General features: G+C 40.9%; 1 protein-coding gene across 5 annotated transcripts in view; it reads right to left on the reverse strand.

Moving 5' to 3' along the window:
* The window catches only part of NF2 (NF2, moesin-ezrin-radixin like (MERLIN) tumor suppressor), a 61,208-nt gene that overhangs the window by 27,303 nt on the left and 21,057 nt on the right, over positions 1–12,848 (reverse strand). For all 5 annotated transcript variants that reach the window (XM_087828464.1, XM_016198588.2, XM_016198587.2 and 2 more), the window contains exons 4-7: positions 11,483–11,566; positions 3,722–3,790; positions 2,818–2,900; positions 1,296–1,371 (exon numbers count right to left, since the gene is read on the reverse strand). In XM_087828464.1, the coding sequence (XP_087684590.1) occupies positions 1,296–1,371; positions 2,818–2,900; positions 3,722–3,790; positions 11,483–11,566 (312 nt within the window). The remainder of the gene's footprint in view (positions 1–1,295; positions 1,372–2,817; positions 2,901–3,721; positions 3,791–11,482; positions 11,567–12,848) is intronic.

The following is a 12,848-nucleotide window of genomic DNA, read 5'->3' on the forward strand; positions in this document are numbered from 1 at the left end:
TGGAAAATGAGATATTTTATTATGTTTCTGACTATTTAGTTTAGCTTTCTTTTTTTAAAAAAAAAAGCATTCCACCCTCTGCCTCCTGTCATCATGACTCCACCATTTCAAACAGAGCGAGATAGAGACTCAAGCAGCCCCTTTTAAATTGTTTTAAGTACATATATGTTCCTTACTTGATGGTGAATTCAGCAACTTTAACACAAAAGACTAAACTACCCATTAGCTTTGTCTGTTGCATAAATAAGAAACCACATACACAAAACAATATCTGACTGCTATAAGAAACTGTTTTTCAAGGATTATAAAACACTTTCTAGAATCTAGGTGGTGGGCACTAATGGAGCAAGAGGAATTATGTTGACAAAACCACAGAAATGAGTTAAATTAGTCTGAGCCTAGAGAAACCAAACAATTAGCAAATACAGATTAATAAACTTTAGAAAATAACTTTCTTCATTATTATGGAAAATATTTTAGGCACTTGTTTACTATATGACATAAGTTGTCAGTGTGCCTCATTTTAAGCAAAGTAATCCATTTTAAAAATCTGTATTTAGAAAACAAATCAGGTAGACAGCTACCCTAGAATATTTTAAATGTGTTCCAATGTACCCAATTGCAATATAAAATTTATAGGTACCCCAGAAAGAAAAGCAAACCATACTGTGATGGTTGTTTTAACGTGTACTCATCTATAGTTTTGGAGCTAGCAATGAAATACGTGAGCAAATTCTTATGGATTCTTTTAGAAGGAGCTGCCTCCACCCTGCATCTAGCTGGCAGGAAAGGCCAACCCCAGACTGAAAGCAAATGCCATTCTGATGCAGAAGCAATAGGTTCCCAGAGGACAGTGGACTATTAATGGTCTGAATAAAAAACCAATTAGCCTGCTAGCGAGAGCAAGAGTCCACACCCAAACAAATCAGTAATATATAACAGCAGCTTCACTATCCTTGTGCCCTTGGGGAAGAAAGTACTTACAGGTGCTCTCTGAGGGCCCAGATCTCACGGAGCCAGAAATAATCAGATGTTACACTCAAGCATTCAAACAGGTTTCTGCTCAGTGCAGGACCAGCCCAGTGCCCCACTGAGGCTCAACTGATAATTACCTAGGATCTAATTGAAGTCCAAAAATAGAAAAAGAGGCTATAAGACCCTCTCCTCTTCTCTTCCCTTTACCACTGAACCGTTCAAGAATCTAGAATCTGAATGAGAAAGTAACCCATCTTAGCAGCCTGTCCCTGGTTCAGTCTCTGTTTATATACAGCGAACTTGGAGAAGCTTCAACATACCCGGATTGCAAAGTAGTTCACGCCATACATCTCCAGGTCCTGGGCTATCTTCAAATATTCCATTTCAGCTTCGTCCCTGTGGGGAAAATGAAAGACACTGTCACTGGAGGGCGAGAAAACTGGAGGGCAGGTGCATGCCAAGCTGAGCGTTCAAACCTGCCAGAAGACGCGGCCAGAGAAGATGCCAGCGAAGCTCCTCCTAACCCTGAGTCTATTCAATACAACAAGGTCAAGCAGAATTTCCCATCCCCATAAAAACAAGAGAACACATTCATTAGTGTCTCTTGGCTTCTATTCCATGCTTCGCCCTTGGAAATAGTGACACTTGTGTCTAACCCTGATTCAAGAAAAGCATGTGGTACGCTACCTTCTCCCCTCTAATGGACTGGAATATTCGATTTTTATTTAAGTTGTTGCTTTATCTGATTATGTCCTTTCTTCACCAAGAAGGTTTTGGTAAGGAAACAACTCTCTGCAAGCTACCTGGGGGCTACCTTCCCGATTTTCTTTCTTTGGGTGTTTGCTGGAGGTTAGAGCAAGAGCTACGTAGGCTGTAAAACCAAAGCCAGGTCACCTACTTCTAAGTTATAAGTCAAATTTAAAGTAAGCTCTTGAAGCAGCAATGACTTGTAAAAAAAAACCCAAAAAACTCCCCAATACGTACAGTATATATTGAAATGTTTCACTCAAGTCTCCCTATGACCTTGCCACCTTCTCTCACTCTGATCTCAAAATGCTCTCAAATGAATTTTAAAAATTCAACCTGAGAGAATGTCAAAAATATGCATATTATACTTTGTTAAAAGTTAAAAAAAGTATGTTGATAGGAAGTTAATTCGGAGAGAAAAAAAGTTAAAGCGAATGAAAAAAATGATCAGTTCCTAAAGTGATAAGGAAAATACTGATTAATATTTAAGATACAATTTTTTACCTTTTAGAGTATAAAAATTAGATTGATAAAAATGAGTGTTGGGGAGAGAATGGGGGGTGGAGACACTCGCATACACTGTCAACAGGCATGTAGACAGGAACGACATTTTTGGAGGGCAATTTGGTGGCACCTGTCAAAACTCAAAATACATCCTTTGACTCAGCAACTCTTCTAAAGAATCTATGGGCAGAACTATTCACACCATTACATAACGATATAAGATGGGATACACTGCAGGACGTTTTGTAAAAGTGAAAAACCTATAGCTACTCAAACGCCATCAGTAAAGAAATGGACGCAAAAGCTATGGGATGTCTATAGAATAGAATTCTTAAAATGAAACTAAAGTACCAACGAATACAGGTCTGTACGTCCTGACAGGTAGTAGATACCGTGCCCGCAAGCACTGGAAAAGGGATACATACAACACTGAACACCACTAGCATTCCTCCCAGCTCTCTCTTTTCTTTTATACACTTTAGTAATGAATGCACTTTGTTCAACAAGCATGTCCTAATTTTGTAGTTCTTTAAAAAAACACCAAAAAACAAACCCATAAAGAAATGTAAACCAAAAATGAAGCAGTCTCACCTGGCTCGGCCCCGGTGCTCTGCGTACCAGGCTGTAATTCTCTCCTCCCACATTTCTGGAGTCATTTGGTATAGATTTATTACCTGCCAAATAAAAAACCCACACACAAAGAGCAAAATAAAAAACCCACACACAAAGGAATTTTTGGTATTGTTTGCCATTTTTATAATTACGCATCATTTTGACAAAACAGCACAGCTATTTTTAAAAAGCCGCATACAGGGAGACAGTCACATGCAAGGGTGGGCGTGTAAACAAGCACCATTCAGTTTGAGTCACAACTCGGGAAGCTGCACCCAGGTGCACACCCTGGCCCAGGCAGGGGCCCCTCTTTCCTGGGTGGTACGCCCCAGGAGGAGGACCGCCGTCAGGAGCCCTGCTCACTAGTCTGGGGCCGGCAGCTGGGCCAGGCTGTGTGCGCGGCTGCCTTCGCCAGGAGCAGGGAAAGTCAGGGGAAGGTGAGGAGCAGGCCTTTATTACACGTGACGGATGAGCGGAGCTATAAAATCAGAGGCAGCAAAAGGGAGGGAGGGCCTGCTTCTGTGGCTAATGAACAAGATGAACAACTCCAGGGATTAAAAACTACAATGCCCACCCCTAACTCATCTGCTCTATCCACCCCGCGCAGCTGCTAACAGCTCCACACTCCTTGGGAATCACTGACGCTCACCCACCTTTAAAGAAAAGACCATCTGCAGGCCACGCTTGTTCTGCCAACCCCAAACTAATTCCATGAACCTTTGCTTTTTAATATTCTTAACAGAGATTCCATACTCTTTACTCAAGATTGATTACAAAATATTTATAATAACGTTCTTGCCACGTTACTTCCATCAAGTCTGGTTAGCTTTCTTGCAGACCACACATCTGTATGTCTTCCCAAGCAAGGAATTTGATTTCTTACCCTTTTTGGAAGCAATTCCTCTTGGGCCAAAAATCCCCGCTTGTGAACAGAGGGGTCGTAGTCACCATACTAGAAAGAGAAGAAAGGGGGAGCAAGCAATTGGGATTCAAAAGACAACTGTCATTTCTGAACGGCTAGACTGTCTCAATTCCCTCCCAGCTCCAGGGAGCAATTCAATCCAGATGACAAGTCAAGATTTCAACCTTGCTAGTTTGTTATCCTTGGATGAAAATACAAAGCTGATTATGTCTATAAACAGAGTTGCATAATCCCTATGGGTGATGTGCTAATAAAAATGTGACATTTGTATGGAAAGGGAGCTGTGTTTTCTAACCGGCAAAGAAAGCAGTCACTACCAAAACATTAGCTTTTGAAATGAAACAACCAAACACAACTGTGAAAGTTGTGATTAGCAAGGTGTGATAAGAGCCTTACCTTCAAATGCTTCTAAGTGGCTGGTAATTGGAGCCAATTGCTAGCTAGGAGCTGGGAGCTGGGAATAATGCTGACAATATTTTTAATACTTTCATTCAAAGCTCTGAAAAATGCTTTGGAAAAATGTGATACCAGCACTGTCATTCATATTTGTCATTCAGACAAAGAAACGAGCAAAAGGTTAACTGGCTTTCCTAAAGCTGCAGAGCAAGTCCCTGGTAGGGCCAGAAATGGGCCCTGCATTTTAATGTATTCTCCCAGGATAATAACTTGGAGATTTATTTTCTGATTTAAGAAAAATAGTCCCTTTCTTTCTTAGGAAACTTAAGTCTGACCAGGAAATAAAAAATGATGGAATTTTAAAACAGAAACAAACTATAAAACATAGAAAATACAAAATCAAAGCCCATCTCTTGTCAATCAGCATTCAGTGGCTTTCCTTTGGACCAAACCAACAAAGCTTGGTGTTTTAGTAGAATCTTCTATAAACATTTATCCTTTTAGCCACCAACATTGGAAAATAAAGAAAGCTCAAGCATAAGCTGTTGGCTCTATATACCACTAAATTGGGTCAGGGCATGGCCCACCCTGTCATTCCCAAAGAGCCTTACATTGGACCCCTGTGTGTTTTCCAAATGAAGTCATACACCAAATGACTGACAGACATGGGATTGAAAGATGTTAGTCAGCAACTTTAAATCATGCCTCATTCCCACACCACCTTACTATAAAAAGCCTCATGAATTAAGATTTCTTATGAATCTCATAATTATCTTAGGAATAGAATGGTATTGCTTTTTTTTTTTAGTGTTAATGGAATTAATCTGTCAAATTTAAACATTTAAAATATGCCACAGATTTTATAACCCCATCTAGGCATTTCTCCATTTGAAAGAACCTGGTTTGTCTTGATCTCTGAAAGGCCTGGGGATGTAATAAGTCAATAACTCTGAGCTTTAACGGTACTGTCTTGGGAGGCTGCTGCAGAGTCCAGGTAGGAGCCTGGCTTTGGAGGCAGCTGCTTAAGGTTCAATCCCAGCTCTTTCACTTATTAGCTGTGACCTTGGAAAACCTGTGTCTCCGTTTTCTTGTCTGTAAAATGGGGGTGATAACAGTATCTTGTAGGACTCTTTTTTTTTTTTAAATATGTCTTTATTGATTTCAGAGAAAGGAAAAGAGAGATAGAAACATCAATGATGAGAGTCATTGATCAGCTGCCTCCTGCACGCCCCCGGCTGGGGATCGATACCGCAACCCAGGCATGTGCCCTGACCGGGAATCGAGCCGCCATCTCCTGGATCCTAGGTCGGTGCTCAACCTCTGAACTACACCAGCCGGGCACTTGTAGGGCTCTTACTGGGATTAAATGAAATAATAGCCATAACGTTGAAAAACTACAGTTGACACACAGCACTCAACACATCCTGATGTTAAATGATAAAAACTCAAGTTGTGTCACCTCTCTGAGTGTTTTCTAATTTGTCAGGTGAGAGTGCTGGTCTTAGAGGATTTTGAAGTGGGGACTGCAGAGTATCCTCCGGAAGCCTTGAGCAAGGCACCCTCTCTAAACCTCAGCTTCCTCATCTGGAAAGCAAGGGCCACAGTAACGCCTGCCCATGGCAGGTGACGACGACGAAGTAAGACAATCGGGCAGGCATCTCCCTAGCGACTGGCTCTCAGCTACCGTCCGTATCATCATTAACCTCTCCATTGTTTATAATGACACTCGTCACTGGCTGCCTCTCTGAGTTTTAAAGGGGTGGGATGCTAAAGAAAGCCTTGTTGGTTGCATTTGCAAGCCTCTCAAGCTCTAATGCAAAAGTAAGCAGATATGCAAAGTTCAACTTGTAAATTCAGGTTCCAAAGGCTTGTAAGATTAACGATCCACATTATCATGCTGAGCTCCCAGCTACTCCCCGGATCAAACAGGTTACATCTGAGTAATGCAGAGACAGCAAAGACCCAGCTGAAAGGACCTGCCGCTGGACTCACTCCACTTACAACATTAAAGCCACCTTGATGTATGAGGTGGCTCTTCAACGTCTCTTTAAAAAACAAGGGCAGACAATCCTTAAGTTGTGGCAGTTGGTGATTATAAAAGGAAGTCATACCACACCACAGAGATGGCTGCTCTCAGCCTTTTCTGCACAAAAGCATTCTGATTATATAACCAGGGCTGAATTTTCTGTGAAGCCAGTGATGCTGGGGTTTCAAGTCTCTGCACCTAACTTTATACTCATAATTTGTATTCTTGTGTTGAAAAAACTCCTTCGGTTATATCAACTTCAGGCCCCACAAAACCTGGATCCACCCCTGATATAAACCAACTGAATTTAAATTTGAGATAGGAGTTCACCATTTATGGGATTCTTGGAGTCAATTCTCATGTTAAACAGATATTTAATATCCTTCTGGATGTTAAATACTTTCCTCTGCCTGAATGTATGGAAAATTAGACCAAATGCGCTGAACAGGACTTCACAAAACATAAAGATTTAATCAATACATACACAGCATAAATAATTGGATCCCTACCACACATCAGTCACTAAAATACAGATGGATTAAAGACTTAAACCATAAATGAAAACCCAGCAAAATACCGGGACAAAATATAGAAGAGCATGTATATAATAATAGTGGTGAAGCCATTCTAAAAGTCACTCAAAACATAAAAAGAAAAAGACTGACAGTCTGACACATAAAAAAAAGATAAAAGGTTAATACCAATCATGAACGGAGCTCCTATAAATCAACTAGAAAAAGATAATCGAGTAGAAAAAACAGGCGGGTTATAAACACTTGCGTACAGAGGAAAGTAAATCTATGAAAAGATGCTCAGCCCCAGTGGTAAGCAAGGAAATAAAAACTTAAAAGAATCTATTTTTTCTGTCAGATTAGCAAAAATGTAAAAGACTGATCGCATCCATGAGGATGGAGAAAACAGATATTAACACACTCTGTTCTTAGAAGTTCAACTGGAGGGCAATTTGGCTAGATCTATTTTTTTAATTGAGATAGAATTTACGTGCATACAATTCACCATGTGAAGCATATAATTTAGTGGTTTACAATATATTCAGAATGTTGTGCAACTATCACCACTATCTATTCCAGAATGTTTCTATCACCCCAAAAAGAAATCCCATACCCATTAGCAGTAAGTCCTAATTGCCCCCTTCCATCCCCCGGCTACCACTAAATGTACTTTCTGTCCCTATGAATTTGCCTATGGTGAACATTTCATATAAATGGAATCACACAATATGCAGCCTTTTGTGTCCAGCTTCTCTCACTTAGCATTATTTAAATTTTAAATGTCCTATCCTTCAACCCAGTTTTGCCATTTCTTGGTATCTATCAGAGAAATACTGTTCATATGTTCATGATCAAGGTGTTTGCTACGTCCATCTAGAAGGGAAAAGCAAACCCAAATGTCTACCAATAAGGAGATATTTAAACAATCCAGAGTCCCTCCTATTTATGAAAGGTAGTTTTTAAAAATGAGATGGTCTATCTGTTCTGGTAGTTGTCAGTGAAAAGGGCATATTGTACAGGAGTCCCTCTGGGGTAGAGTCACCCAGAAGTGGACTTTCAGGGACTGGGTGGGGGGGTCTCCTCACCTGACCAGTCCCTACCTCACCCATCACTCTATGCTACAGAGATTCCACCCATTCAGTCCCTCCCAGCACTAAACGCACTTAAACAATGCTCCTGTTGCTCCTATCGATTTAGTAATCCTTGTCAATCTTATGGGTTTGGAATGTTACCTATTGTTGCTCTAATTTTTCTTTCTCTTGATTGCTAGTGAGATTGAGCATCTTTTTGTATTTACTGATCACTCTCATGTTCTCTTCTTTAAAGTGCCTGTCACTCATACCCTGTGCCCATTTTTCTGCTGTCTTTTTCTTACAAACATAAGAGTTCTTTATATTCAGGGATATTTATGCAATTCTACTTCTAAAAATCTACCTTAAGGGGAGAAAGCTTTTGCACATTTATACAAGGAATCACATAAAAGGATTTTCAGTAAAGCACTGTTTCTAATAAGGAAACAGTAGAAACTAAACCTATCTCTTCCTCAGAGGGGGATGGATAAATAAACTAGGTTTATTCATCAGAGGTTACCATACAGTGGTTAGAATCAATGAGCTAAATCTATACATTATACACAGACACATCTTAAAGTCAATGTTGAGTGGGAAAAATACCATTTTATAAAGGATATACAAAAAAGATAGGAAGAGTATAGCATCATTTATATCAACCTTTACCTCCTGAATTTTTTTAAGTCAGCCTCCTCCCTTCCAACTCATGACCACCTGAGGTGTGAAACTCATTCACGGTCTCTCACCAGGAAGACCACCAGAGTCTGCTAAACGGTCTCCCTCTCCCTCCAATATGTCTTTCACAAAGCCACCAAAATCTATCTAAAATATAAACCCTTCACTAGCTCTTCATCGCCCACGGGACAAAGTTAAGACCTTTTAGGATCTGGCCCCCTGCAGACATCTCCAGCTTCATCTCTTGCCACTCTACATATACCTTACACATAACTTCTTAACTGCCTTTTGGCACTCTGCCCCTAATTTGTATCAAAGAATACTTACTAAGAAACAATCATTCTCCTCTCCCACCATTCTTTTCTCTGAACACTAGGAGTCTGCAGGCCAGCACTGCAAAACTGATAAACTATATACCACTTTCTCCCAAAGTTATTTTTAATTAGAACACATTTCAAACACCAAATTGTCAATACGAAATCCAACAGGTGGCTTAAAACATTGCAAGATAGTTTGCTGTGAACCCAAAAACCAGCCCATACTTTTGATTCAAATGTAACTCAAACTCCAACCAAGAAATGTGGTTCTTGTTAACTGAACCATATGATTAATATTTGTATTTATACTTTGAGGGTAATTGTTTCTTTATGCTTCGGAATTAACTGTGTCTATATCATTCAAACAGCTAAAACACTGTAATGAATACATTTGTGGATAATTACATTCCATGTGTTAATGAGCTCAATTCCCTTTCCCCTCCACACTTCTAAAGTTCCTTTCTGTTTTGGAAAGGTTGTGGAAGTAAACAAACTGAGCATAATGGAAGGAACCGTATAGTTTACTGAAAAGTTTGGACTAATCTGACCATATAAATGAATCTGGGACTGGGATTTACTGAATGGCAGTGCGTGCTGCCTACAGACCTCCCTCAAGCACAGACAGTGAGGGACAAGAGCAAAGCACTGAGTCAGGCACTCAGACACCAGGTTTCTCATCCTGGTTCCAGTCTCTAGTTCCTTTCTACTTCAAATCCTGCCCCCTGAGAAGTGGGCTACAAATTCCATTTTTTTAAAAAAAGAATTAATATAAAGTATTGTGACTTTAGACAAATTATTACTCCTTTCTGAGTCTTAGATTTGTCATCTATAAAACAGGCATAATACTTTCAAGCCCAGGCTTACAGCAGACTACACTGAGTATCACAAGGAATATTCATGTTATAACACTTTGTAAAACTGTGAAACACTACAGGCATGTAAGATCTTTTTAATATTGTAATCAGAGGTATCCTTTTAATATTAGCCAGCAGTCCTGGAAAGTGGGAGCATGTTATAATAATCCTTAGTCTCCCAAATGCAGACTTGAAGTCATAGATTAGCTTTATTTGTGAGATCCTGAGAATTTATACCGGAAAAAACAGAGCATTATCCTCCATATGAGCCACATATGCGCTCCGTGAATCACTTTCATCTCTAAATTAGTAGGACCCAAATTAGTAGGGCTTTCCTACAGTGAAATCTGTTTAAGCAAACATCTGCTGGTTCCCAGACAAGTTTTTTCTTTCTCTCCCACAGGTGGTCTTTGAATTTGTGGCCCAAAACCCATGTAAAGAGAATGTAGCCTTTGAGACAAAGCCCTTCAAAGAGAGGTAGTGTCCTTGAGAGCCTGGGTCTCCTCTCAGCTGGGGAGAAAGCGTGCTAAAAAGGAACTCAGTTCCGGGCCAGGAAGTGCTCGGCTTTAATGAGAGTGACAATGACTGCTTCATCACTGTCAGGGTGATACTGATTGAAAGGACACATTTTTCCTGTTATTAATATTCTTAATCAAAGCATAAAAGGAAGCATATGTTTTAGTTGAATCAAGGCCAATTTTTCTGTTTTTTTCAATTACTCATTTTTCTGGGCAGTGGAATAGGGGAGGCACAAAATGTAATCCCAAAGCCATGCCTTCTGCCTTTAGCGTTACTCCAAGATTGCCTGAATGACCTTGGACAAATCACTGAGGGCAGATACTTGCATTAGTGCCTGCATTGTGACAGCATCAACACCCCCCCATTCAGCACCCATTACACCAGTCATCAAATGATTACGAGTCATCAAATGACTCTGGGGCTTCTTTGGGTCTGACTAGCTCGTACAGACTTTTTTCTCCCTCCAAATGACAGGCCAGTTACTTCCTGACTTTGATCTGAAATTGCATTAAGCTACCCAAAAAAGTAGGTTAAGTAGTTAAAGGGTCTTACTAATTTTTGTAACTCTACAGGGAAATGGCCTTATGGGCACCTCCAGCTAAAAAGGAAGAAATAACCAAAGATGACACAAAACCACAGAAGTAATCAAGGTGTCCTAATGCTGGGACTTCACACGCTGCAGTGAAAGGTAGTGAGCGAGCAGAGGGACCAAGAGAAAGTGGCATGTGACTGACGTGGAAATCTGTGGGACATTACACACCCTGGGCTGACCCTGTAATTGGTCGTATAAAAACTGGCAGGACAAAAACACAAGACCACTGGGCTTCCTTTCCTGCCATTCTCAATGTGCTGTGATTTCTCTGGGAAGGCCTTTCTGCTAACCAGACAGCTCAGCTGGGCTCAGTGCCCACCCATAAGCAAGGTGGCATGCCTCAGGGGTGGGTGAAGTGGGGCGCTCTCTAGGGTATGGGGAGGTCCCCATAGAACAGGGCTGTTGGTCCTCAGAAGATGAGTTTGCAATGAGAACCTGGCCCAAAGGCCATGTTGGCCCAAACTGGAGATCATAAGTCCATTTTTCCTAGTTAATAAAAAGAGAGGTTGGTTCAGTAAATGTCAGGAACCACATGTGCACAATGAGATTACAAAGGACGTTTATCAAGCTATACACTTATTTGTAAACACACATACACTCACAAGATTACATAGAAGACAGTGATACTTGGTTCCCCCAGTTCCCTCTCACTTGTTGGGAAAAGTCTCTCTGAGTCTAGAAAATCCCAAGAAACAGACCACTGGAGCAACCTGTGACATGTTAATGCCCAGGAAAAATGGATTTTTCTTCCTTGAGCCTACCTTGGCCTGGACAGCGTAAGAAGCCAGCAGCACAGAAGCCTCAGGAGGGCAGTAGATCTTTTCATCTAAGATCTGCTTCTTTACCTGAAAAGGGCAACAAGGGAGACAAGACACCGTGAGTGCAGAAGTGAGCTGTGCAGGCTGGGCACAGTGGATAGCTGCAGGGTGTTCTAACGAGGGCTGCCTGCCAAACCAGCCTGTTAATGATTTTCTGACAAGGGGTACCATTTTTTTTCTTGCCGCAGACAGGTTGGGAGTTCAGGCACCGAGAAGTTATTGGTAAGACAGCCATGCGGGAAAACCCCTTATCTCTTCTGTTCACCATCAGATGCTGAAGAGAAAAAGCAGTCTTCATGGTTAAAACAGAGAATAACATCTGGGCTGTGACAGAGGAGAGCTGTGAACTTGAGAAGTGTCAGGAGCAGCTCTGATGGTGATTGCAGCCTCGGCCCCTGCTGAGAGCACGCAGCACTAGAGGAAATGGAGTCTACTTTTAAGTCTTCACACAAGATAAAAGTCAGCAAGGCCACTGAGTTATGACTGCGGAAAAAAACCATCACTTTCAATATGACTGCTCTAAGGAAAAAGGAAGCAATAAAGTGTGATCGATTAAACTTCTAAGTACATGTGAGGTCCGGGAAATACAATTCTTAAGCCGTAATGTTGAATTAACATATCTCACTGCATTTAATTTCTTAGAATGGTGCAGACATAAAGGCAAGAGAGCCACATGAAGTGGGGGCACACCAAAGTAGACACAACGGGAAAGCCAACTCTCTTTTCACAGATGTCAACAGTCACCAGATTCATACGAGTAGTAAATTTTGCCTTGTTCAGCCACGAAAACGCTCGAACATTTCAGTGTGAGGGAAAATTAAGCCAAAGGTACATGAGGACCGGACACTGCATCCAAGCGCTTACAAAAAAGCCATCTCTACACTAGGACACTGTGGGATCTAGAAGATCATTATATGGTTTCATTCAAAGCAGTGTGACTTCCTAATCCCTTGGTTTATTTTCAAAGGGGAAAAAAGCCACACTATAGAAAAACTGAAAGGAATTCCCTTTGAGCAGAAAAAGTTGGGATGGGAAAGTATGTATGTATATATGTGTACACGTGTGTGTGTGTGTGTGTGTGTGTGTGTGTACACACATCCACACCTTTTTTTTGGCAAACTTTTTTTTGTAAAAAACTATTTGGGGGGGGTTATTACATTTAACTTAATATTTCCTGAATGCAATAACTTGAGGCTCGAACTAATTTTTGAGCCTGGAATACATGACAGACTATCCATCTACTTCTGGGAAATCATGCAATTAACGCCCCTGCTGCAATCTTTTCCATTACTGACAGTGGGCACCTTCA

The sequence above is a fragment of the Miniopterus natalensis genome, chromosome 20 (genome assembly GCF_054644295.1).
Source record: "Miniopterus natalensis isolate mMinNat1 chromosome 20, mMinNat1.hap1, whole genome shotgun sequence".
Lineage (NCBI taxonomy): Eukaryota > Metazoa > Chordata > Mammalia > Chiroptera > Miniopteridae > Miniopterus > Miniopterus natalensis.